The 25,610-nt window shown below is 43.8% G+C and overlaps 1 protein-coding gene across 1 annotated transcript in view; it reads left to right on the forward strand.

Annotated features, from left to right (window-relative positions):
- Positions 1 to 25,610, forward strand: part of LOC126272714 (ATPase ASNA1 homolog) — a 75,199-nt gene that overhangs the window by 15,308 nt on the left and 34,281 nt on the right. Inside the window, exon 3 of the mRNA XM_049975749.1 lies at positions 11,375 to 11,526. Coding sequence (XP_049831706.1) covers positions 11,375 to 11,526 — 152 coding nt within the window. The remainder of the gene's footprint in view (positions 1 to 11,374; positions 11,527 to 25,610) is intronic.

Consider the following 25,610-nt stretch of genomic DNA (forward strand, 5'->3'; position numbering starts at 1 on the left):
GTTTTATTAGATTATATTAGCAAGTGTACAAGCATTTGCGTAGAAAACTGGGTAATACGTTTTTGTGGATTTCTTCAGATGATCTGGTCCAGAACTTTGATAGGATATAATAACTTTCAGATAATATCTCTAAAGTTTGCAATATTTTGATGGTGTACATGTGTGTTGCTTCAGTAGATGATGGTAGCTATTGGTAGAAAACCCCAACAATCAACACTGTTACCTGAAGATGAGCAGATGCTGTAGAAGTACTTTGAAGTTGTGGCAATGCCATATAGTGCAAAGCTCAGAGCCTTAGTGGAATTTATTGCTGGGAGAGTCTTAAGGGACATGTAATATCTAGATTTTCTCTGCAAAAAATATAAGCTGTTAAATTTAGTGCACAAACAGGAATCGGTAATCATTAGTAGGGAACACACTGATTATAGTTAAGAGAATTGTGAAGTAGACAAATGTAAAACTATCTAGAGAAGGAAGGTCTTGAATTCATAACAGAAAAAAAAAATCTAATTTGGGTTCCTAGCACACTTCTATACATAGGCCTTGTGAACATGGCATGGCCTTGCTTCTGCCAGTTTTATTGTAGCTATGACTTCTTCCACCAAAGCATTTCTTGACATCATGACTTGTATGTCAGTACCGCAATAATGTTTCTCAGTAGGACTGACAGGAAATTCTTATGTTCAGGAGAAAGACTTATCCATTTGTCTTCCATTGTACAAGGTTGGTTATTGAGCAGTATTTTCAGTTCCAATAATCCTATCCATATATCCTCTTGGCCCCCCTCCCATGGACCATGGATCTTGCCGTTGGTGGGGAGGCTTGCGTGCCTCAGCGATACAAATAGCCGTACCTTAGGTGCAACCACAACGGAGGGGTATCTGTTGAGAGGCCGGACAAACACGTGGTTCCTGAAGAGGGGCAGCAGCCTTTTCAGTAGTTGTAAGGGCAACAGTCTGGATGATTGACTGATCTGGCCTTGTAACAATAACCAAAATCGCCTGGCTGTGCTGGTACTGCGAATGGCTGAAAGCAAGGGGAAAATGCGGCCGTAATTTTTCCCGAGGGCATGCAGCTTTACTGTATGATTAATAGATGCTGGTGTCCTCTTGGGTAAAATATTCCGGAGGTAAAATAGTCCCCCATTCGGATCTCCGGGCGGGGACTACTCAAGAGGATGCCGTTATCAGGAGAAAGAAAATTGGTGTTCTACGGATCGGAGTGTGGAATGTCGGATCCCTTAATCGGGCAGGTAGGTTAGAAAATTTAAAAAGGGAAGTGGATTGGTCCAAGTTAGATATAGTGGGAATTAGTGAAGTTCGGTGGCAGGAGAAACAAGACTTTTGGTCAGGTGAATACAGGTTTATAAAAGACAAAATCAAATAGGGGTAATGCAGGAGTAGGTTTAATAATGAATAGGAAAATAGGAATGCGGGTAAGCTACTAACAACAGCATAGTGAACGCATTATTGTGGCCAAGATAGATACGAAGCCCACACCTACTACAGTAGTACAAGTTTATATGCCAACTAGCTCTGCAGATGACGAAGAAATTGAAGAAATGTATGATGAAATAAAAGAAATTATTCAGATAGTGAAGGGTGACGAAAATTTAATAGTCATGGGTGACTGGAATTCGGTAATAGGAAAACGGAGAGAAGGAAACGTAGTAGGTGAATATGGATTGGGGCTAAGAAATGAAAGAGGAAGCCGCCTGGTAGAATTTTGCACAGAGCACAACTTAATCATAGCTAACACTTGGTTCAAGAATCATAAAAGAAGGTTGTATACATGGAAGAAGCCTGGAGATACTGACAGGTTTCAGGTAGATTATATAATGGTAAGACAGAGATTTAAGAACCAGGTTTTAAATTGTAAAACATTTCTAGGGGCAGATGTGGACTCTGACCACAATCTGTTGGCTATGACCTGTAGATTAAAACTGCAAAAAGGTGGGAATTTAAGGAGATGGGTCCTGGATAAACTGAAAGAACCAGAGGTTGTACAGAGTTTCAGGGAGAGCATAAGGGAACAATTGACAGGAATTGGGGAAAGAAATACAGTAGAAGAAGAATGGGTAGCTTTGAGGGATGTAGTAGTGAAGGCAGTAGAGGATCAAGTAGGTAAAAAGATGAGGGCTAGTAGAAATCCTTGGGTAACAGAAGAAATATTGAATTTAATTGATGAAAGGAGAAAATATAAAAATGCAGTAAATGAAGCAGGCAAAAAGGAATACTAACGTCTCAAAAATGAGATCGACTGGAAGTGCAAAACGGCTAAGCAGGGATGGCTAGAGGACAAATTTAAGGATGTAGAGGCTTATCTCACTAGGGGTAAGGTAGATACTGCCTACAGGAAAATTAAAGAGACCTTTGGAGATAAGAGAACCACTTGTATGAACATCAAGAGCTCAAATGGAAACCCAGTTCTGAGCAAAGAAGGGAAAGCAGAAAGGTGGAAGGAGTATATAGAGGGACTATACAAGGGCGATGTACTTGAGGCCAATATTATGGAAATGGAAGAGGATGTAGATGAAGATGAAATGGGAGATACGATACTGCGTGAAGAGTTTGACAGAGCACTGAAAGACCTGAGTCGAAACAAGGCCCAAGGAGTAGACAACATTCCATGAACTACTGACGGCCTTGGGAGAGCCAGTCCTGACAAAACTCTACCATCTGGTGAGCAAGATGTATGAGACAGGTGAAATACCCTCAGACTTCAAGATGAATATAATAATTCCAATCCCAAAGAAAGCAAGTGTTGACAGATGTGAAAATTACCGAACTATCAGTTTAATAAGTCACAGCTGCAAAATACTAACACGAATTATTTACAGACGAATGGAAAAACTAGTAGAAACCGACCTCGGGGAAGACCAGTTTCGATTCCGTAGAAATACTGGAACACGTGAGGCAATACTGACCCTATGACGTGTCTTAGAAGCTAGATTAAGGAAGGGCAAACCTACGTTCCTAGCATTTGTAGACTTAGAGAAAACTTTTGACAATGTTGACTGGGATACTCTCTTTAAAATTCTGACGGTGGCAGGGGTAAAATACAGGGAGCGAAAGGCTATTTACAATTTGTACAGAAACCAGATGGCAGTTATATGAGTCAAGGGGTATGAAAGGGAAGCAGTGGTTGTGAAGGGAGTGAGACAGGGTTGTAGTCTCTCCCCGATGTTATTCAATCTGTATATTGAGCAAGCAGTGAAGGAAACAAAAGAAAAATTCGGAGTTAGAATTAAAATCCATGGAGAAGAAATAAAAACTTTGAGGTTTGCCGATGACATTGTAATTCTGTCAGAGACAGCAAAAGACTTGGAAGAGCAGTTGAACGGAATGAATAGTGTCTTGAAAGGAGGATATAAGATGAACGTCAACAAAAGCTATTTGAATTAAGTTTGGTGATTCTGAGGGAAGTAGATTAGGAAATGAGACACTTAAAGTAGTAAGGGAGTTTTGCTATTTGGGGAGCAAAATAACTGATGACAGTCGAAGTAGAGAGGATATAAAATGTAGACTTGCAAATGGCAAGGAAAGCATTGCTGAAGAAGAGAAATTTGTTAACATCGAGTATAGATTTAAGTGTCAGGCAGTCATTTCTGAAAGTATTTGTATGGAGTGTAGCCATGCATGGAAGTGAAACATGGACGATAAATAGTTTGGACAAGAAGAGAATAGAAGCTTTTGAAATGTAGTGCTACAGTAGAATGCTGAAGATTAGATGGGTAGATCACATAACTAATGAGGAAGTGTTCAATAGGATTGGGGAGAAAAGAAGTTTGTGGCACAACTTGACTAGAAGAAGGGATCGGTTGGTAGGACATGTTTTGAGGCATCAAGGGATCACCAATTTAGTATTGGAGGGCAGCGTGGAGGGTAAAAATCGTAGAGGGAGACCAAGAGATGAATACACTAAGCAGATTCAGAAGGATGTGGGTTGCAGTGGGTTCTGGGAGATGAATAAGCTTTCACAGGATAGAGTAGCATGGAGAGCTGCATCAGACCAGTCTCAGGACTGAAGACCACAACAACAACAAACATATTCCTTTTGCCTGCTTCATTTACTGCATTTTTATATTTTCTCCTTTCATCAATTAAATTCAATATTTCTTCTGTTACCCAAGGATTTCTACTAGCCCTCATCTTTTTACCTACTTGATCCTCTACTGCCTTCACTACTACATCCCTCAAAGCTACCCATTCTTCTTCTACTGTATTTCTTTCCCCAATTCCTGTCAATTGTTCCCTTATGCTCTCCCTGAAACTCTGTACAACCTCTGGTTCTTTCAGTTTATCCAGGACCCATCTCCTTAAATTCCCACCTTTTTGCAGTTTTAATCTACAGGTCATAGCCAACAGATTGTGGTCAGAGTCCACATCTGCCCCTAGAAATGTTTTACAATTTAAAACCTGGTTCTTAAATCTCTGTCTTACCATTATATAATCTACCTGAAATCTGTCAGTATCTCCAGGCTTCTTCCATGTATACAACCTTCTTTTATGATTCTTGAACCAAGTGTTAGCTATGATTAAGTTGTGCTCTGTGCAATATTCTACCAGATGGCTTTCTCTTACACTTATCTCCCCCAATCCTTATTGCCCCTCTATGTTTCCTTCTCTCGATTTTCCTACTCTCGAATTCCAGTCACCCATGACTATTAAATTTTCGTCTCCCTTCACTACCTGCATAATTTCTTTTATCTCATCATACATTTCATCAATTTCTTCATCATCTGCAGAGCTAGTTGTCATATAAACTTGTACTATTGTAATAGGCTTCGTGTCTATCTTGGCCACAATAATGTGTTCACTATGCTGTTGGTAGTAGCTTACCCGCACTCCTATTTTTTTATTCATTATTAAACCTACTCCTGCATTGGATGAACTACTACACGGAAATTGAAGAAGCAAGGGATCCCCTTCATACATCAAGTACATTGATGCCCGCCAGACACTGTGGTTGACAAATGCACATTCACCTTTGCATTCCATTGGGATTAACTTCCAGAGAAGATCAATATATCATTTTACTGCTGTGGTTTGATGCCGTATTTCCCACCTTATGTAGTGCTTTAAATGCCAGTACATTGGGCATATGTCTTCCCAGTGAACAGGTGATCCAATTTGTGGAGACTGTGGCTGACCATTTCATGAAAATTCCTATTGTGGGCTACCACCACCACTGTCAGTGTGGGAATGACTACACTTCTCTACCCATGAAGTGGGCTCACCTAATTTAAGGAATGTAAAATCCAGGAATTAAAGCTCACAGATCACCTCTCCTAATTTGAACCTTGGAAAGTGTACTATCTTTTGTAACCAGTCTCAGTGATATTGACTTTTGTTGCTACTCTAGTCAGACCAATGGCAATACTTAGCATATTTACTCACTTGATGTCGATCTCTATTAGTCACACAAATTTGTCCAGGGGGGTGATAGGCCCTTGCCTCTTGTAGTTCTTGCAGCACCATCTTCAAGAACCGCTTTCCGCATCCAGCAAGAGAAGCAGCGTCATCCTCCATTGTCTACTGGTGACAGGGCTCCCTTTTGGGAACTTTCTCCTCTGAAATAAACACATCAGTAACTCAACACCAGCCAATAGTGGAAGAAGCCACACACATTGGATCCCAGGGCTACCCACTCTCCTTTCATTCTGACACCCATAATGGATAAGCCATCATGAGATTGTCAACTGTCAAAAGTTTTAAATAAGAGAAAGGAAAAAATCTCCGGAGAAGGCTACTCTGACACCAGAGGCACCAGATCTCTCATGTTGGTGGACTCCGAACCAATTTTTATTGAAACTCAGTTGATTCATTGTTGATCTAGGACAGCAGCTGGTCAAATACTTTCCAAGGGAAATTACTAAACAGCCATATGTTTTGAGAAGTTAGTTTATTTAGGCAGCCAGTTTCTGCAACTCATTAACGCCATCTCCAGACCCCTATGCACTACATGTAAACATAATCAGATATATCATACTTGCATAAATGGAGCCATCAACATCTTGATTCCATGAATTCATTTTTAGTGTTTACTTTGAAGACTTGACAACTAATATGGTTGTTTGGCATTTTACTTTGGTAAATGTTCATTGATGATGTTCCACATGCACCATTGACAGAGACCGGAGAGAGAATGTGGAGAGGGGTCTGTACGTTGGGTTGTACAGATGTAATTAGTAAGTGGGCTTTCCTCTATACCATGTTGGAATCAATAGCACTGTGACTGCAGGCAACCCCAGAAATCGCCTTTTGTATTATTTATTTTATTATTTATTTATTTTATTATTTATTTATAAAATGTAGACTGGCAATGGCAAGGAAAGCGTTTCTGAAGAAGAGAAATTTGTTAACATCGAATATAGATTTATGTATCAGGAAGTCGTTTCTGAAAGTATTTTTTTGGAGTGTAGCCATGCATGGAAGTGAAACATGGACGATAACTAGTTTGGACAAGAAGAGAATAGAAGCTTTTGAAATGTGGTGCTACAGAAGAATGCTGAAGATTAGATGGGTAGATCACATAACTAATGAGGAATGAGGAGGTATTGAATAGGATTGGAGAGAAGAGAAGTTTGTGGCACAACTTCACTAGAAGAAGGGATCGGTTGGTAGGACATGTTTTGAGGCATCAAGGGATCACAAATTTAGCATTGGAGGGCAGCGTGGAGGGTAAAAATCGTAGAGGGAGACCGAGAGATGAGTACACTAAGCAGATTCAGAAGGATGTAGGTTGCAGTAGGTACTGGGAGATGAAGCAGCTTGCACAGGATAGAGTAGCATGGAGAGCTGCATCAAACCAGTCTCAGGACTGAAGACAACAACACAATTATTTATTTACCTCCCGGCAGGGGGCATTTTCTTCAGATGATCATCTTATTGCAACCACTTCCCCTTCCCCCCTCTCTGCTTTTTTCCTACTTGGTGTATGAATTTGATGTATGAATACATACCACCTCCTGTGGGGATGTAACACTTCATTTGGTAGAGGCCTTCTGATTGACCACCTTCTTTCTAATCTTGATCTTTCTCTTCCCAATGACAGTACTCTACCCATTCTAGTGATGCCTACAGCAGTTATCAACCTATCATCATCATCATCATCATCATCATCATCATCATCATCATCATCTCCCTGGTAGAATGGCTTCACTGCAAAGGTCACTGCACAACTATTTTTGTGACAGCAACAACTTTCCTATGAACCTGTTGCTTCTTTGCTACTGTCTGAAGAACCCTTACCACTTTGAGCACTTCAAAGGGCCAGCTGAGTGATGTATTTCATCTGTTGACACCTTCACTTTCTGCTAGATTGCATCATCAAGATTGTGAAAGACTTCTGACATGAGCATTTGTGCCACTGGATCTGTTGTTCCCCTTTCTGCAGGCACACTGTCACTGGCCAATGTGGTACACTAAAGATATTGCAATAGCTATTAAGGATCATTGAAGGACCCTGGAACACTTCAAGTGACACCCTTCACAGACCACCCTCATAACTTTTAAGTGATTTTGTGCTAAGGCAAGATATCTAAGCAGACACAGTAAGAAAGAATGATTGGAGTGAATGAAGCTGAACTGTTCTGCAGTTTCTCTGTGAAAATTGTTTTTATTCTCAGATACAACGTAGAGTCTTATCATAGCTGTTCTAGGGTTAGTGTCTGCGTGGTTGTGTGCATGCGTGTGTGTGTGTGTTCACATGAGGTTAGCCCTTTTTAATTCTGTTTTAATTACTTTTAGGTATGTTAGTCACTTTTTACTGCTACTCTATTTTCTTTTTAAGGGGTTGCACTCCAGTGAATGATTGGTGCTGTTACCCTCTTTAACACTTTGTCTATAGCAGATCGAGGGTGGGCCAACCCTCGTCATATGCAAAGCCCTAGGGGACTCGCCTGGGCTCCAACCACCTAGTGACCTGATTATTTCTTTCATCCTATTTTACACTACTGGCCATTAAAATTGCTACACCAAGAAGAAATGCAGATGATAAATGGGTATTCATTGGACAAATATATTATACTAGAACTGACATGTGATTACATTTTCATGCAATTTCGGTGCATAGATCCTGAGAAATCAGTACCCAGAACAACTACCTCTGGCCTTAATGACGGCCTTGATACGCTTGGGCATTGAGTCAAACAGAGCTTGGATGGCGTGTACAGGTACAGCTGTCCATGCAGCGATACCACAGTTCATCAAGAGGAGTGACTGGCGTATTGTGACGAGCCAGTTGCTCGGCCACCATTGACCAGACATTTTCAATTGGAGGGAGATCTGGAGAATGTGCTGGCCAGGGCTGCAGTTGAACATTTTCTGTATCCAGAAAGGCCCGTACAGGACCTGCAACATGTCATTGTGCATTATCCTGCTGAAATGTAGGGTTTCACAGGGATTTAATGAAGGGTAGAACCATGGGTTGTAACACATCTGAAATGTAATGTCCACTGTTCAAAGTGCTGTCAATGCGAACAAGAGGTGACTGGGATGTGTAACCAATGGCAGCCCATACCATCACGCCAGGTGATACGCTACTGTGGCGATGACGAATACATGCTTCTGATGTGCGTTCACCGCGCTGCCATCATGATTCCGTAAACAATACCTGGATTCATCCGAAAAAATGTTTTGCCACTCATGCATCCTGGTTCATTGTTGAGTACACCATTGCAGACGCTCCTGTCTGTGATGCAGTGTCAAGGGTAACCGCAGCCATGGTCTCCGAGCTGATAGCCCATGCTGCTGCAAACGTCGTCGAACTGTTCATGCAGATGCTTGTTGTCTTGCAAACATCCCCATCTGTTGACTCAGGGATAGAGATGTAGCTGCACAATCCGTTACAGCCATGCAGATAAGATGCCTGTCATCTCAACTGCTAGTGATACGAGGCCGTTGGGATCCAGCACGCCATTCCACCAGGACGTTCCGTATTACCCTCTTGAACCCACCGATTCCATATTCCTCTAAAAGTCATTGGATCTCGACCAACGCAAGCAATGTCGCAATACGATAAACTGCAATCGTGATAGGCTACAATCTGACCTTTATCAAAGTTGAAACATGATGGTACGCATTTCTCCTCCTTACATGAGGCATCACAACAACATTTCACCAGGCAATGCCGGTCAACTGCTGTTTGTGTATGAGAAATCGGTGGGAAACTTTCCTCACGTCAGCACATTGTAGGTGTCGCTACTGGTGCCAACCTTGTGGGAATGCTCTGAAAAGCTAGTCATTTGCATATTACAGCATCTTCTTCCTGTTGGTTAAATTTTGTGTCTGTAGCACATCATCTTTGTGGTGTTGCAATTTTAATGGTCAGTAGTGTATTATTGGTGGCCCAACTGATATCCAGTATGTTAGAAAGTTTTTCTTTATTGTAGTAATGTGTTTACCCTTAATTGAATTGGCACCAAGGTCAGATGAAGGTGGGTTTTATCTTGCCACAGATGAGCCCTGGGAGACCCCTTGTTTGCTCTGACCTGTGTAAAGGCCTCAGTCATATTCTTTTACTTGTTTCTAAATTATTCCTCAGGTTTGACATCAATATTGCTTTCAGGTCCTCAAGTTTTCCACTTGCACATATTCTAATAATTTGATCAAATTTCTGGCTAATGTCACTAATTCCAGATGAACTATCTCTTGACCAAGGGGCTGTTGAATCTTGTGTTTAGTCCCTTAATCCCCAATAAACCAAGGCAGGTAATGAAGATATTTTCTCCACCTTTTCTGCATGTTCCCCAACTTGTGCTCTCATCCTAACTTTTAGTTGGTAGAAATCTGAAGCCTTTGGCCCTGCACATGCTGAAATGAATGTGCTGATGCCACACACTTGGAATGTCATACCGATGTTGTGGCACCATCCCCAAAGAAAACTAGGAAAGCTGTGGGAAAGGGAAAACCAAATTTGCCTATCTTCACAAGGCACCTTCACAATTTGTTATTTACCAAATAATATTTTCCTTCCCTTTCTCCCCCTTCCCCCCTCCATGTTCGCTGTACTATAGTGAAACAGTGGCCATAGTTGTAATGCAGAAATTTAAGATGAGAAGGACCTACGTGGTGTGACGACAGACATAATATCTGTCTCCCTACTGGGTCATGAGCCATGTTTGGATAGTTCAGTTGGTAGAGAACCTGTCCACGAAAGGCAAATGTCCAAGGTTCAAATCCCAGTTTGCACACAGTTTTAATCTCCCAGGAAGTGTCAGAAGTACCTTCTTGTCATTCTTAGTGTGTTCTTTACCAAATATTACTTTCCTTCCCTTTCTCCCCCGTGACCCCTCCACCTTCACTGTACTTAATACATGTCCATGTCTGAAAAAAACAGTTCAGAAAGCTAGAGACAATAATTATACAAAGTTAGACTTTTACACTAAAATGCAATTGTACATCATTATCAGCAACAGCAGCAGCAGCACTTGCCATTTGACACCTGGCGCAATATAAATGCATGTTCCAGGCTAATCCATCTTGCTCTTTTGTGTTTTGCAATATCAACAACTTTCTATTAGGTTGTCACCCTGGTCTCAACCACCATCTTGGAATGCAAGAAGGAACTTCCTCCGTCCATCACCCATCGTTGTACATGGCTATATGTCCCACCATTTTCTCTGCAGTCCTTATTACATTGTGGGAGCACGCAGACAAATAGTTGCGTGTGCACAGTACAGGGGCAGTGGCAACTAAATACTGTTCATTTTAACATTCAGCTGTCTATATTTTAAATTTTAAATAGCCTACTTATACCCCGTTGCTACCTGTGGCTTTACGGATATGAGCAGCCCATAGTGAGTGGCCTTCATGCATTCTCCCTTTTTTTGGCTAAAGCCCTTCTGGCCTGTTACTTATTTTATATGTGACTTGTAAGTACTGCCTCTGTCTTGTATTGTTAGTCAGTACTTACACTTTTTTATATAAAAAGTTTCTTTTCCCATAAATTTGTAATGATGTTATAGGCCACTTTAAACATTTAAATTCTGATTAAGGCATTCTTAGAAATGTTGAAACCTGGTTAATAAGTCTAAAAATTGTGACAGAGGGAACATTTGTTTCAACTTTAATTACAAAGTAATGTTGTTGGGGGAAGCACAGAGCATGCACTAGCTCTATTTGGCAATTATCTTCAAGTACATGCAAAAAAGTTAGTAACATTGGCTCAGAATTGTTGCTTACCATTATTGAAGGCACTCAGCAGAAGCCTTTAAAACAGTGGTTACTTTTGTATTTTTTTTTAAAAGCTACTTATGTAACTAATTTAGTTCTGACACCATTTTATATAGTAAATTTGGAAAATAATGTATATGGTGCTCAGTAAGATCTTGTACTCTTCCTAATTTGTGTGTTTCTTATTTACTTTCCAGGAGATTGACCCAAATGTAGGTTTCAATGAACTCCCAGAAGAATATTTTGAGGGGGACAATGAAGCCATGAAATTAAGTAAGAGTGTTATGCAGGAAATAGTTGGAGCATTTCCTGGAATTGATGAAGCCATGAGCTATGCAGAAGTTATGAAGTAAGTTTCTGTAATGTTGGAGATGCACTAGTATTATTTAAATTCATAGTATGTTACTGCAATATTATTTATAATGCAGACTGCGCACTTTGTTTTGCACATCAATGTGAAGCAAATCGTTAGGCTAAAAGAAGGTAAGACTGCACTCCAAGCCCATCGACGATGATTTATATGTACAGTGCTACAGTTATTTCACATACAGGCATGTTCAGTTTTAATTTATGCTACACAGACTTTAATTTATAAAGGGACCTATTTCCCCTGTGATTGATTCCAGAATTTATTTTGGCCGTCTTTCCAAGCTTGTGAATTGGTTCATGTATTTACATGTTAACGCTTACATGAAATGAAATAGGCATACGGCATTATTGGCCATGAGACCCCATCTGAGATGTTCAACCACCTGGTGCAGGTCTTTACTTGGCGCCACTTCATCTATGAAGATGAGAACCACACACACACACACACACACACACACACACAGTCCTGAGCAAAGCAAATTCCTGACCAGCTGGCAGTCGAATTTGGGACCTCATGATTGAGAGTCAGCAATGGTGCCCACAAGACCTTGAGCTGCTGACAACCCTTAGGTACAAACTGGTTACAATGTTTGTTGAAGTATCTAATGCACATAAATCGAAGCAAAAGAATTTTGAGCTGTTTAGCTGTAATTTGGTGTGTTTATTTGATAAATATCTGTGTTGAGCTTCCAGAGCTTGTGATGGTGATTAGTATCCCATTTAACAGCATTTTTGGTACATTACCACGTGCCCACAACTGAGTGTGTTTCAGTATGTTAACATAATACAATTAGAGACATTGTTGGCATCTGTAGTGTGCCACTTCTCGATGGCGGCAGTTTCTGCCTAAGATGCCTGGCCATTTATTATGCATGACCAAGTACAGTTATTTTTTATACACCGTAAGATGGGATTTTGACATTCCAAAACTGGTTGTAAATTGAATATATCATTATTACAACAAAAGCAGTTGTCATTCTGTTAATCATGCTCCTCAGTTGTGGATTTTCTACAAATCTTGTGTAATTTGAGGTGTGTTCGCTTTTATTGTTTGTTCTAAATGTCTCTCTGTAGTTTAATGGGTTTGAAAGCATTGCATAATTTCATTAATATAGGTACGAATCTGAATACTAAACAGCATTAAAGTTCACATATGAGGGGCATTCAGTAAGTAATCAACACATATTTTGCTGAAAGCAAATTGGTTTTACTCAGGATTCTAATAACCATATTGTTCCCCACTCATTTGACTACAAAACCCATTTTTTTCCAACATAATCTCCAATGAATGTGGTGGCCTTACTCTTCATTACTGGGGAGGCTAGTATGCCCAAATGGCACCATTCTACTGGTTGACATCAGAGCCAACGTCTTAATGCATCAATGACCTCCCAATCATCCACGTACTGCTTCCTGTGGAGTTCATCCGTCATTGAGCCAAACACATGGAAGTGAGGTGTGAGATCCAGGTTGCTAAATCTATAGGGCAAGAACCAACTTGTTTTGCAAACTTTTTTTATCGCGGGAACTACAAAAAACCACCAACTGTAACACACTCTTCAAAATCAAAAACAATAAGGATCCCTTCTGCAGATCAAGCAAATAACAACTAATTCCTATAATCAGAGTGCCCTTTGACTCTATACCTGTACAACTGTTCCGTGTCAAAGTCAGCTGTTATCTGCTGGTAGATAGCCTAACATGAAGGAAGCGACATATCCCAATCATTGCGGAAGAGAGGATTTTTGAGGTGGCACACTACTTGACCAGGCGATCTTCTCTGCACTCGGTGTGAGTCGTGGACTGCCCGCTGAACAGCCGGGCACCAGCTTATCTGGCCCCGAGGGGAAGGATATTTCTGAGACTATTTGCACACATGTGATCACCAGGAAATAGTTCATTGATAGTCGCGTCACATTCCTCTGCTGCTGTTTGATGCCCTCTGATGGACATTGGCTGCACCTACATGTTTGATGTCAACTGTGATACTTGCTTGTAAACACTCTTGTGTCGGCTAGACTTCACAACTGTAGGCAACCCCCATTGCTGGTTTGTCTGCAGTGTTGTTGCTGCAGTAGGCATCTATGGTGACTGCAGCAGTCCTCCCCCCAACTCCCCCAGGGTTGAGGTGAAGTCACATCTCGATGTTGGTCCCAGGTTCCACTGGTGGAGCAAGACCACGGGTGGCGGCGGAAACGCTGGTGGTGGGGGAACCTCATCGACATCCGTAGTCGAAGGATGCGTCCACGGAGATTATGCGTGGCGTGGCGGCAGTGACGATTGCAGTTGCTATGACAGCAGTAGTAGTAAAGAGACATCCGATAAGCCGCTGGCCTCCCGGAAGACCTCAGATCAGAGGCGCGGCACTGGAGATAATGTTAGTGCTGTGCCTGGCCCACAATGGTGCTGTAGCTGGTCAAGGTGCTTCTGACGGGGTAACTATTGCCGAAGATGACAGTTATCATGGTGCGGCTGAGAAGCATGGAGACCTTGGCGGAATGCCAGCAGGGATGGCCCCTTGGGAAACACCAACTCCCAGGCTGGATCCTGTGGAGACAACAGCAGTTGCGCCGAGACCAGAGCAACTGTAGGAGGAGAAGCAGAAAACAGAAGTGACAAGGGCATCCAATGACGGTGGCTATGCAGCTTCTCTGCTGGAGAGGACCCATTGTGACCAGAAGAACAATAAGTAGACAAGAAGAGGTCAAGGGTAGCCGCCTGAGAGTTATGCTGACGCAGTTTGGCCATCTGTGATTGAAACGTGTGGACAAACCTTTCAGCCAACCCATTGGATGTGGGATGGAATGGTGCCGTATGGAGCAACTGGATGCCTGATGTAGCACAGAATGAAGTTAACTGGGCCGACGTGAACTGTGGGCTGTTGTCCGTCACAGTCGCCTTCGGGAGACCCATGATGGCGAAAATATGAGAGGAGGCTTGAACGGTGTGAACGGTGGTCGTCAAGGACATGCGTGCAACATATGGAAAACAACTGCTGACATCCACCAAAATGACCCAGTAGGATCCTAAGAATGGACCTGCAAAGTCCAGTTGGAGCTGGGACCATGGGGCAGCGATCAAAGGCCTCGGTGGTGGCGCAGACTGCTGATGCTGACCAGAGGAGCAGGAATATACCATGTGGGCCATTTCGCTGTCCATTCCATGCCAATAGACACATTGGCGGACAAGGCGCTTCATCAGGACAATACCACAGTGTCACAGTAATAATAGTGTGAGGACCCGCTGATGGAGGGAGGATGGTATCACGACATTCAAATGATCAGTGTCCCCTAAGAGAAGAAGAACCCTGTCGTAAACGGCAAATTCATAGCAGCGAGGCCAGTAAGTCCGAACCCCCGGGTCCAACACCTAATGGTGATTGGAGGGCCACCCAACTTGAACGTGGTGCAGAATCCTCTGGAGACCCGAGTCAGAGGTCATGAGCTGTGCGACGAGCTAGGCATTCAGTGGCAACACGGCGATGGAGGATGCATCATCTGGATGAAAACAAGCAACCGGATGAGCATCAAAGCCGGAATCCGCCCCCACGGGAAGTCGAGAAAGGAGATTGGTGTTGGCATGGAGGGCCAAGGCATACTAACGGATGTCGTAAGTGTACCCTGCAAGCAACAATGCCCAGCACTGCAGGTGGCGAGTGGTCTGGGCAGGGATGGGGGACGTAACACCGAACACCGGGACCAAGTGCTTGTGGTTCGTGTAGAGCATGAACCGGCGGAGTAGATGAAGTGGTGGAACTTCTTGAATTCAAATACGATGGCTAAGGCCTCCTTCTCAATGTAGCTACAGTTGCACTGTGCATGTGCTAGGGTTTTCGAGGCGAAAGCCACTGAGTGCTCAACACCATTAGCGATATAAGACAATGTAGCCCCCAGCCCGTGATCCAACGCTTCGGCGGCCAAAGGAAGAGGCCTAGCAGGGTCATGTGGGACGAGGCATGGTGGAGTGAGAGGAGCAGATTTGAGATGCTGAAAAGCCCAATCACGTTCCGGTGATCAGGTCCAGGTAACATTCTTGCGAAGTAGAGGCTCCTCCAGAGCCCAGCATGTGGGATGAAATCCTGATAATAGGTAAGTTGACCCTAGCTGGGAGAGTTTTAGCTGGGAGATGTTTTTCAGTGTCAGGAGTCGCTGAATAGCCTCGAGGTATCCAGTGTTGTGTGAATGTCTGTGGTACTCAAGACATGGTCGAGATATGTCACTTGTGGCAAAAAAAATTGACATTTGGCCCTATTGCACTGCAACCCTGCAGCCTGCAGAACCTCGAAAAGTCTCCGAAGATTCCACACTAAGTCTGGGACCAAGATCCGTGTGACTAAGATGATGTCTAAGTAATTGGCACCTCTAAAAAGGAAGTGTTGACTGGCAATTGGAGGTATGCTTCCCTAAGATCAATCTTGACGAAGATCTTTCCACCTGCCAACTTGGAGAGAATATCATCGACCTACGGACAGGGTAAGAGCCAGAAACAGACCAGGTATTGACAGTGGGCTTAAAATTGTCACATACACAGAGGGAGCCATTAGGTTTTTCGAGGATGACAATGGGCGAAGTCCAGCGACTGTGGTGAACTGATGTCAGAACTCCCGCCTCCTCGAGGCACCTCCTTTCCTTGTGTTGGGTGTCCCACAGGGCAAAAGGCAATGGATAAGCCTTAGAAACTTCGTAAATGCTGAGGAAGGTAGTTAGATGTGCGCTTCAAAACTGGACATCCCCAGGGAAGAATCAGAGAAGACGTTAGGGAAAGAATCAAAAAGCTCCTGTAAAGGAGTATAAGGAGACACAATTTGTACCGCCAGGGCTGAATTATGGATCTCAAGGCCAAGAGAATGAATGATCCATCCCCAACAGATTAGTGGCTGTGGGGGCAGCTACGACCAAAACTTGAGTGGTGACGACTTGAGAGAGATATCGTACCTGCACCAGGAACCAGCCCTGCATGCAGTTAAGGTCATTACTATAGCTCTTCAAGGGGGTCACGAACAGGCGCCACACCCAAGCGGAAGTGAGTCGCCGTCAATAATATTAACAGAGGAGTGCGGTTGATCTGGACCCTCAGAGAGATGGATGCTGCTGTGTGTGGGAGGACCATCTGGACAAAAGAGACGACGGGTACGACAATCACGGCGCTGGTGCGTAGTGAAGCATTGATGACAGGAGGGCAACTTCTGACATTGCTGAGCCCAAGAACCGATAATCGTTTCTGGAGGAGGAGGAGGAGGAGGAGGCAGTGGTGGGGCGCTTGCTGTGGCCACTGCTCTGGTGATCGTAGCACCAAGAAATGACAGGATAGCAGTGTGGCAAAGACCTGTGGTGAGGCATGGATTGCTACAGACGAACGGGAAGACTGTTCATGGGCATGAGTGACTGTCAGACGTGTGCCCAAGGAGGGATCTTTCAGCTATAACAGATCCATTCGCAGGGCACTGGCACAAGCAGGGATCAGAATCATTTCGCGAATGAGGGCTGAACCATATGACTGCTTACATCCCAGATTGGGACAAGAGAACTGACAATCCCGGGCAAGCTATCCATTCCCTGTCAGACTGCGATGGAAGCTTCTTACAGCTGAAGAATGTGTGGTGAGCTGCTGCGACGTGGACCTGAGCATCAAAATGCTCCGCTAAACTGGCGGTAAGCTGTACATAAGGGAGAGCAGGGGGTTCTAACTCCAGATGCAACTACTGCACTAAGTGATAAATGTCAGAACCCACATCAGGAAGAAAAAGTGCACGACGCTGGCCAGCGTCAACGATTCCATGGGCAAGGAAATGTTGTTCCAAGCGAGCTGCATAATCACTCCATGGTTCAATAGACTTGGCAAACAGCTGGAATGCGGCAGAAGCGGCTAATGCCAGAATGCCCGGGGGATCATTAGTCAGAGCCTGCAGATGCTGAATCAGAAGTTAATTTGTGTATTGCATATGATCCAACAGCTCAAGGACACAAGCCAATGGCACATCTAAACCCAGAATACCTTCAGCCATGTCAACAAACAATGGAGCAGTGCAGGAATTCGAACAAACTCGTCTTCACTGCTAGATTTACAGAACAAGAACCAACTCATTTTGCCAACTTTTTATTTAGGGAACTACAATGAGTCACCAAGAGTAACATTCTCTTCAAAACCGAAAACAATAAGGATCCCTTCTACGGATCTAGCAAATAACAACTAGTTCCTATAATGAGAGTTCCATTCGACTCTATACCCCTACAACTGTTTGTCCAAGTCGGCTGTTACCAGCTGTTAGATAGCCTAACATGACAGAAGCGACGTATCACAATTGTTGCGGAAGAGAGAACGGTCGAGGTGGCACACTGCTGGACCAGCCGATCTTCTCCGTACTCAGTGAGTGGAGACTGCCCACTGAACGGCTGAGCGCTGGCGTATCTGGCTCTGTGGGGAAGGATATTTCTGAGACTATTTGCACACACGTGATCACCAGGAAATAGTTTGTTAATCCTTGTGCCCCCTTCCTCTGCTGCTGGTTGATGCCCTCTGATGGATGTTGGCCGCTCCTATGTTTTTGTTGTTAACTGTGGTACTTGCTTGTAAACACTCTTGTGTCAGCCAGACTTCCCAGTGGAGTTGGCAACCCGCATCTCTGATCTGTCTTCGGTGTTGCCGCTACGGTAGGTGTCTGTGGTGACCGCAACACAGGTGGACGAGGAAGAACACTTCAATGAAGTTTTTTGAGCTTCTCTCAGGTGCATAGACTTTTGAGGCCTTGTGTTGTCATTAAGAAAGAGATGTTAGTTTGCATTTTTGTGTCGACAAACACTCTAAAGTCTTATCTCTCTCTCTCTCTCTCTCTCTCTCTCTCTTGTTTTCTTTTTTTTTCCCTTCAATTGTCTGAGGGTAGCACAATACACTTCAGTGTCTATTGTTACGCTATGATGGAGGACATCAAACAGAATAATCCCTTCAGAGTCCCAGAAGACTGTCGCCATGACTTTATGGTTGAGGTTGCAGCTTTGAACATTTTCTTTGGAGGATAGACGGCGTGGAGCCACTCCTTGGATTGCCATTTTGTTTCTGGTTCAAAATGATGAACTCATGTTTCATAGCTTATTAAAATCTTTGACAAAATGTGCCGCAATCAGCTTTGTAATGTGCAAGCAATTCCATACAGTCCTTTGTTGCTCTTATGGTCTTCTGTTAGGCGGTAAGGAACCCAGCGACCAAACACCTTTGTGCGCCCGAACTGGTGGACAAGTGTGCTAGCACTACTAACAGAGATATCCAGTTGTGCAGGGAGGTGTTTGATTATGACTCATTGATCACATTAACTGAGTGTGTCCACACATTCAAACATTGTAGGGTTCACAGTTGTGTGTGGCCGGCAAACCGGCTGCCAGGCGGGATATAGGTCAGGTTTGCATGACCTTGTTGCCATTAAAAATGTCTCGCGCAATGACTTGTCATGCATCTGTTCACTGCCAGGTCTCCATAGAGATTAAGCAAGGACCTATGAGTACACCTTTGAATAACTGTAATGTTCTTGTTTTCCACCAAAAGGAACTCGGTGACAGCTCTCTGCTTGGAACTCGCCTCCGTTACAGACACCATACATGTAGTGTCACCATCTATTGTAACTTCATGAAGCTACAGAGGCTGAAGCAGGAATATTCTACTGTGTCCCACACCACGTTCTGTATTTTGTCACCTTAAATTGGCTGAGAAAAGAAGTGTCACATTACTTATTGAATACCCCTCATAGTTATGATGGCAATAAATTAATAACAATGAAACTATAATAATGTGTTTAAGAAAGAAAATTTGATGTTGAGAGATGTTTCTCATTAAACATAGTAGGGTCGATATAGATCACAAGTAGTCATTAACAAATTATAATTCAAATTTTTTTTTTTTTTTTTTGTAATTACTTTTCAGTTGAAAAGCTTCCAAAACATACAAGGAGACCACACTCTGGTTTGTTTGAAGTTTTCATATTTCGTGAGATCCAGAATTCGCGTATGAATCTGCCAGAGCAGTTAAATGCAGGTCTAAAAAATTCTCAAAAAAATTGACTTTGAAGTTTTCCAAGCAATGTTAATTCACCAAATTTAGGATGAACCGTATGGCTTAATCGGTAGCGTTCAAGATTGGTAATAGTCAGATCACTGCTTTGATTCTCATTTTGGTGATTATTTTTTCTTTTGGTTCAATTTGGATACTTATGTGGTTGAAATTTAACTCGTCCAATATATGATAACTAACACATTTAATTATCATTTAATATGACAAATGCACATCACCTTATTTCTAATTGCATATTGCACAGTTACTCTCATAAGTTACTGTGCTGAGACTGATCATAAAGTGAAGAAGTCAAGGCAACCGTTGTCAGTTAATAGTAAAATATGTACTGCAAAGACTGTTTACACACAGAGGTAAAAATTAGCATTGTTAATTTTCTTCGTATAGGTGTGCTCTAATATTTTCTCAGCACTCACATGCATTTGTCATATAAAGCAATCATTATATATGTGTTAATTATCAATGTATGATGAATTTTATATTTAAATTACATTGTTTATAGAGCTGTACAGAAATAAACGAAAAAAGACCAAAATGAGCAAATCCAGTGATTATCAGTTTTGAGCCCCATTGATTGAGCCACGCAACTCCCTGAAGACTTGTCCTAACTTTAGTTAATTAATGTTGTTCATAAAACTTCCAGTCTGGTTTTCTTGAGAATATCTGAGAGGTGTATCGAACACCTTTAGGTCATTGATACTAGAGTTCTGAACTTCACACACTGTAAATATATAAAATCCAGGCAAGTGAAGTAGGACTCAAACACCGAAGGTTCTGTATGACGTAATGATGTATATAGATGGTTCATCTATTCTGGGAGTTTAGAATTTTGACTATTTTTTTCCGTTGTCAATATCAGTAAGGGCAAGTGACACAAATGGCTGTATGGTTTGAAAAGTTCTTGGAATCACCATGAGAGGTCAGTGCTAGTGCAACAAGTTGTTCACGTGATATTCATTTGACTGTTGCCTCTAAACACGAGCTATGTCAATGCTCCTGGAAGAGAGCTGTTGCATAGTGATTTGCGAAGATGGAAAAAATAGACATTCAAGCAGTGATTAAGCACTTCATAAAGCAAGGTATGAAAGCAAAGGACATTCATGCTGATTTCCAGAATACACTCGGGGACTTTTCTCCTTCATTTTCAACTGTTGCCAAGTGGACAAATGAATTTAAATTTGGTCAGGAGAGCTTAGATGATGATCGGTCTGTGGTCAGCCAAGATGTCACTACTCCAGAAATCATTGCAAAAGTGAACAAAATGGTCATGGAGGATCACTGATTGAAAGTGCTCACACTTGACAGATGTCATCTGAAAGGGTATATCACATTTTAACTGAAGAATTAGAAATGAAAAAAATTATCTATAAGATGGGTGCCACAACTCTTGACACTGGACCAGAAACACGAGAATGAATGTATCGGAACAATATTTGCCCCATTTTAGGAGAAACAAACAAGATTTTTTGTGCTGGTTTGTGACCACAGATGAAATGTGGGTGCACTACTATACCCCAGAGACAAAACAGTCAAAGCAGTGGAAACATGCTCATTCTCCACCACCAAAGAAACCAAAGACAATTACTTTGGTGGGAAAGGTCATGGCATCAGTGTTCTGGGATGCGAAGGGGATTATGTTTGTAGGTTAGCTCCCCATTGCCGAACAATTACTGAAGAATACTATGCTAACCTCCTGGACAAATTGCAACAAAAGATACGCAAAAATGGCCAGGTCTAGGAAGGGAGAAAGTCATCTTCCATCAGACAACGCACGCCCGCCCACATGTGCCATTGCCATGGCAAAATTACGCGAACTAAAGAATGAATTGTTGCCACATCCACCTTATTCACCAGACTTCCATCTCTTCCCAAAACTGAAAATTTTTCTTGGTGGACGAAGAATCACTTCAAATGAAGTCCCTTTTGTGGGTATGTGTGTGGCTCCGAGTTACTGCAGTCTCCTTCCTTTTTCCAGACTGCATTACCGTCCCTGTTCCTCTCCTTTCCTGTCCTTGTTCCTTCCTCCCTGCCTCCTCCTTTCCCTCTTGGTGGACTTCTTTGTATCAACCTGGCTATCCTCTTGGCTTTGTTTTGGTATGTGCTATTGTTTAGTTTGCTGTTTCTATCTCCTTTTTGGCGTTTTTGGTCCCCTTGGAGTTTGACCTTTTAAGTACCCACTTGGCTGAGCTCCCTGACAACACAGGGATCACACTGCTGGTACCTGAGCTGTAAACACCTCGTGTATACCAAGGAGTCGATGCTCATCACTTTGGGGGATCATAACTCCCAGCAATGGCCGCCGTACCAATCGGCCCTTGCGTTGGCTGGGTGGCGCCCACGGGTGAGCACCTGGTCAGAGTGGGTGGTACTAGGGCAGACACCTTGCACATGAAGCGACAAAAGCTTCAACATCCTGGCCATTCTGTGTCGTGTCTAAGAGAGATAGAAGATGTGACACTCCTTATTCTGATCCTTCAGACTTCCCCTCCCTGACCACCCATTGGGAGGAGGGTTAAGCTCACTGGCTTGGGTTTAAACCTTTCTGCCAGTACCTGGTTTGTACTAGGACATATGTCAAAAATTTTGCCACGACCTAGCCTTTGGTTTCCTAGTGACAATTGAAGATAAGTATGGTGAAGTGGAATCGATGAGTAAAATGCGGTCTGGTTCTTTGCTCATAAAGACATCTGCAGGTGTCCAATCTTAAGCCCTGCACGCTTGTGACCATCTTGGTGACAACTCAGTCTCCGTTGTACCCCACCAATTTTTGAACTTGGTATAGGGCATCATTTTCCAACGGAATTTTCTTCTCCAAACTGATGAGGCACTCCGTGCATACCTCAAGCGGCGAGGAGTTCAATTTATCCTCTGTGTACAGCGAGACCTTAAAAACAATTGCACTGATACAGTCGCCTTTATCCTGGCCTTCGAGGGTGATACCCTCCCAGAGAAGGTCAATGTCATGGTGTATAAGTGTGATGCTTTAAATGCTTACAGTTTCGACATGTCTTCCTGCTGCACCAATGATCCGCTCTGCGGTGACTGCGAGCACCCCCTCCATGAGGAGAGTGCCTGTGCTCCCCCACCAGTGTGCGCAAATTGTAATGCACAGCATCCTCCACGCTCGCCAGCATGCCTGGTGTATGTGAAAGAACGACGGATTCAAGAGTACAAGACCTTAGATCGACTTACTTATCCCGAGGCATGTTGAAAGTATGACTGGCTCCATCCCGTGCCTATAACTTATACATTTGCTTCAGTTACGTCCATTCCCCTTCCTACTCTTTCCTCTTCCCAACCCCGCTCCATTCACCCCACGCCTTCTGCCTCGCGCTCCCTCTCCCACTAACTCTCCCCCAACCCATCAGTACCCATACCCTCTCCCGCCTGAGAAGCGCTCCCCTTCTTTGGCAACTGCTGGTACTGGAGCTGCCTCCCAGAACTCCGCTTCCTGGCACCCCCTTAAAGGTGATCTGCAACTCCACATCAGCTGTGTGATCCACGGCCGGGGGGTGCTAAGATTGCCACGTATAGTTCTGTGCCCGACCTCAGTGCAGTCTGCCGTTCTCTTCCTTCACAAGAGAAGAAGCAGAAACACAAGAATAAGTGCAAGGCCCCTCCGGTATCCCCTGAGGTGCTGCCTTGCCCTCCTCCAGCCAATGAACCAACAGAGTCTGACCTCACCTATATGGGCATTACCTCATCCATATCGGTTACGGATGGCGACTCAGCAGCATGACCAGCTTTGGTTACCATTTGGACTCTTTGAGAATCCTCCAGTGTAATTGTAATGGATGTTTGTGTCACCTCCTGAAGTTGCAGCCCCTTCTTTCCTTCTACTCTGCTGCTTGCATTGCTCTTCACGAGACCCAATTTGTCAATTGTTACTCACCCACTCTTCATGGGTTCCACACTTTCTGTTGGAACTGAATTGGCCCCTTGCGGTCTTCTGGTGGTGTTTGCACCTTGGCCTGCAAGGACATTGCTATAAATGGGTTCCCCTCTATACCACTCTGGAAGCAATTTCTGTCAGGGTCCATCTGGCCACTCCAATCACAATCTGTAATCTCTACCCCCCGCCTGACAGGCCACCCACATCCCTTGTCCTAACCACCCTTCAACAACTCCTTTCTCTCTTCCTGCTTCTAGGGCACTTTAATGCTCACAACCCTCTTTGGGGTAGTCACATGACTACTGCACTGGGCACGACAGTTGAAGCTGTTAAGGCAGGGCTTGACTTCTGTCTACTAAACACCGGCGCTCCCACACACTTTAGTGTGGCACATGACACTTTCTCTGCCATTGACCTCTCCATCTACAGTCCGGGCCTTCTTCCTTCCGTTCAGTGGAGTGTCCATGATGATTTATGTGACAGCAACCATTACCCGATTGTTTTGACCTTCCTTCAGTGTATCTCACTTCATCACCCTCCCAGGTGGGCCCAGCAGTATTGATGAGTCTACATAGACTTTGACTGTCGCCGTTCTTTCTGTACCTGTTTTAGCCATCCTTTCTTCCTTGGGTCCCCTTCCATAGGAAGAAGGTCCCTTGGTGGACTCCAGAAATTGTTGCGGCCATAAGAGACCGCCGCTGTGCTCTTCAACACTTCAAGCAGCATCCTCCTACTGCTCTCCTTCTGGTCTTTAAACAATGCCGCACTCGGACCCGTTACCTAATCAAATTTCAGAAATGGATATTCTGGGAACGATATGTGGCAGCCATAGGACCACACACCCCCTCTTCACAAGTCTTGGTGAAAGACAGGCAAATTTTTGGCCACCGTCCTCCCACTGGTGTTGTAGGAATTTCTGTGCATGGTGTTGTCCTTGCCCATGCGGACTTTGTCGCAGAGCATTTCGCTCAACACTAAAGCTTCGGCATCGACTCAGCATCCGCCCACGTTCCTCCTCCTGAAAGAGCGCTAGGAATGACTGCCTTTGTGTTTCATTTCTCGATGCTTACGGCCTTATAATGCCCCATGTAGCGAGTGTGAATTTGCCAGCACCCTTGCCCTTTGTCCCGACATGGCTCCTGGACTGGATCAGATACATAACCAAATGTTCCATAACTTAACAGTGGCTGGCCACTATCGTATACTAACCCGATTCAACCGTCTGTGGAGTGGGGGGGTATTTCCTACCCAGTGGCAGGACAGAATTGTTATTCCGATGTTGAAGCCTGGGAAGCAACCTTTTCAGTTGGATAGCTACCATCCAATCAGCCTTACCAACACCCTCTGCCAGCTCTTTTAACTCCTGATGGATCGGTGGCTGTTTTGGATCCTTGAATCCTGCACTCTTTTGTCATCCACTCAAGGTGGTTTTTGCTGTGACCACTCTACGGTGAATACCTTGGTCCACCTGGGGTCTGCTATCTGGTCGGCTTTTGGCCATTGGCAACACCTCATTGGAATCTTGTTTGACCTGCATAAAGCCTACACCACCACCTGGCACCCCCACATCCTCACCACCCTTCACGAATGGGGCCTTCGTGGCACTCTGCCCATTTTTATCTGTAACTTGCTTTCTTGTCGCTCTTTCCGGTCCAAGTAGGTTCTTCCTACAGCACTTCCCATCGGCAAGAAAATGAGGTTCCACAGGGTGCAAGAAAATGAGGTTCCACAGGGTTCAGTGCTGAGTATCCCTCTCTTTCTCATAGCCATTAATGGACTGATGGTGGCTGCTGGGCTGACAGTGTCCCCCTCTTTGTATGCTGACGATTTTTGTATTTACATAGCTTCCTCCGTCATGTACACTGCAGAATGCCATCTACAGGGGGGCAATATTCTGAGTGCAACTTCGGGCTTCCTCCCATGGCTTTCAGTTTTCGGTTGCAAAGTCATGTTGTGCATTTCTGCCATCGCCATACAGTCTGTCCCCATCCGGACCTGTTCCTCGATGGCCAATCCCTCGAGGTGCTGGACACCCATCTGATCTTCAATGCCCGGTTGACCTGGCCCTCATCTTTGCCAGCTGAAGAGGACGTGCTGGTTACATCTCAATGTTC

The sequence above is a fragment of the Schistocerca gregaria genome, chromosome 5 (genome assembly GCF_023897955.1).
Source record: "Schistocerca gregaria isolate iqSchGreg1 chromosome 5, iqSchGreg1.2, whole genome shotgun sequence".
In the NCBI taxonomy this organism is placed as follows: Eukaryota; Metazoa; Arthropoda; class Insecta; order Orthoptera; family Acrididae; genus Schistocerca; species Schistocerca gregaria.